Consider the following 1068-nt stretch of genomic DNA (forward strand, 5'->3'; position numbering starts at 1 on the left):
CCTGGCCGGGGGCGGGGTTTGGGCTTGAGGAGCTTTAAGGTCCCTTCCAACCCACTTACTTCTTCTGGGCTGGGATTCTGATTCTATGATCCCTGCACCAATTTACCACACGGTGCTGGCCAGCTCACATCCCACACTTGGTTGATATCTGAGGGTGGGACCTGCAGCCCCTTTTACACCTTTCCAGCCACCTTCCCACAAGGTGCTCTCACCTCTTTCATGATGGGATCCTGTGGCTCTTTGCTCTCCACGATGCACGGCTCGATGAAGTACCCGACGCTGTCGTCGCAGCCGCCTCCTGCCAGGATGGTGAGGTTGGGTGACTTCTTGGCGTGCTCGATCCACTTCTTTATCCGTGCAAAAGACTGAGAAAAGGAAATAATGAAGAAAAGAGTGTGGGTTCGGTGTCTAAAACGACATTTGGGCAACCCCTTTCAGGACCACACTGCTCTTAGCACTCCTCCAGCTCAGGAGGAGGAGTGGGAGCTGGAACTACAGTCCCAAGATCTCTGAACTGTCCATCTGAGATGGTATCTCAGGAAAATAACCCACTGGTCAAGAGGGGTGGTGACTAAGGCATGAAGAGCTCCAGGAGGGAGCAAAAGAAGGCTGAGAGTGAGCTCTAATCACTGATGTTGGCACCTCGCTGTAAGCAATAGAAACATTTAACCCAGCACCTGGTGAAAGCCCAGTGGTGTCACCTCCTCGCACCAGCAGAACGGGAGAGATGAGCTCACCTTGTCATCAATCACTGCAGAGAAAAACGTCCCGAAGTCCTGGGTGGGCTGTGGGAAGCCAGAAAAGAGGGAATGTAAGTACCTGCTGAGCCAAAAGCCAACTCTGCTATTTGGAGGAGCTGAAATTCCCCAAATGACATTCCCTCCCGCTCCAAGCACACCTCTGGTCCCGGGCACAAGCTACCCCTTTTCAATTAGTCTGCAGCATTCAGCGACTTCCACAATCCTTCCTGCAGACACTGGCTACAAGTTAATTTCTAATCACTATAAAGAAGAAGATGAAGGGGGGGACGGCGGCGGGGCGGTGGCGGGGAGAGCCAGTGGATAAAAA

At 52.8% G+C, this 1068-nt stretch overlaps 1 protein-coding gene across 1 annotated transcript in view; it reads right to left on the bottom strand.

The window, feature by feature from the left end:
* ALDH4A1 (aldehyde dehydrogenase 4 family, member A1) overlaps positions 1 to 1068 on the bottom strand; it is a gene marked incomplete at its 5' end in the record, with an annotated part of 5120 nt that overhangs the window by 1818 nt on the left and 2234 nt on the right. The window contains 2 exons of the mRNA XM_010010606.1: positions 213 to 365; positions 738 to 785. Coding sequence (XP_010008908.1) covers positions 213 to 365; positions 738 to 785 — 201 coding nt within the window. The remainder of the gene's footprint in view (positions 1 to 212; positions 366 to 737; positions 786 to 1068) is intronic.

The sequence above is a fragment of the Nestor notabilis genome, unplaced genomic scaffold (genome assembly GCF_000696875.1).
Source record: "Nestor notabilis isolate BGI_N333 unplaced genomic scaffold, ASM69687v1 scaffold18622, whole genome shotgun sequence".
Taxonomy (NCBI): Eukaryota; Metazoa; Chordata; class Aves; order Psittaciformes; family Psittacidae; genus Nestor; species Nestor notabilis.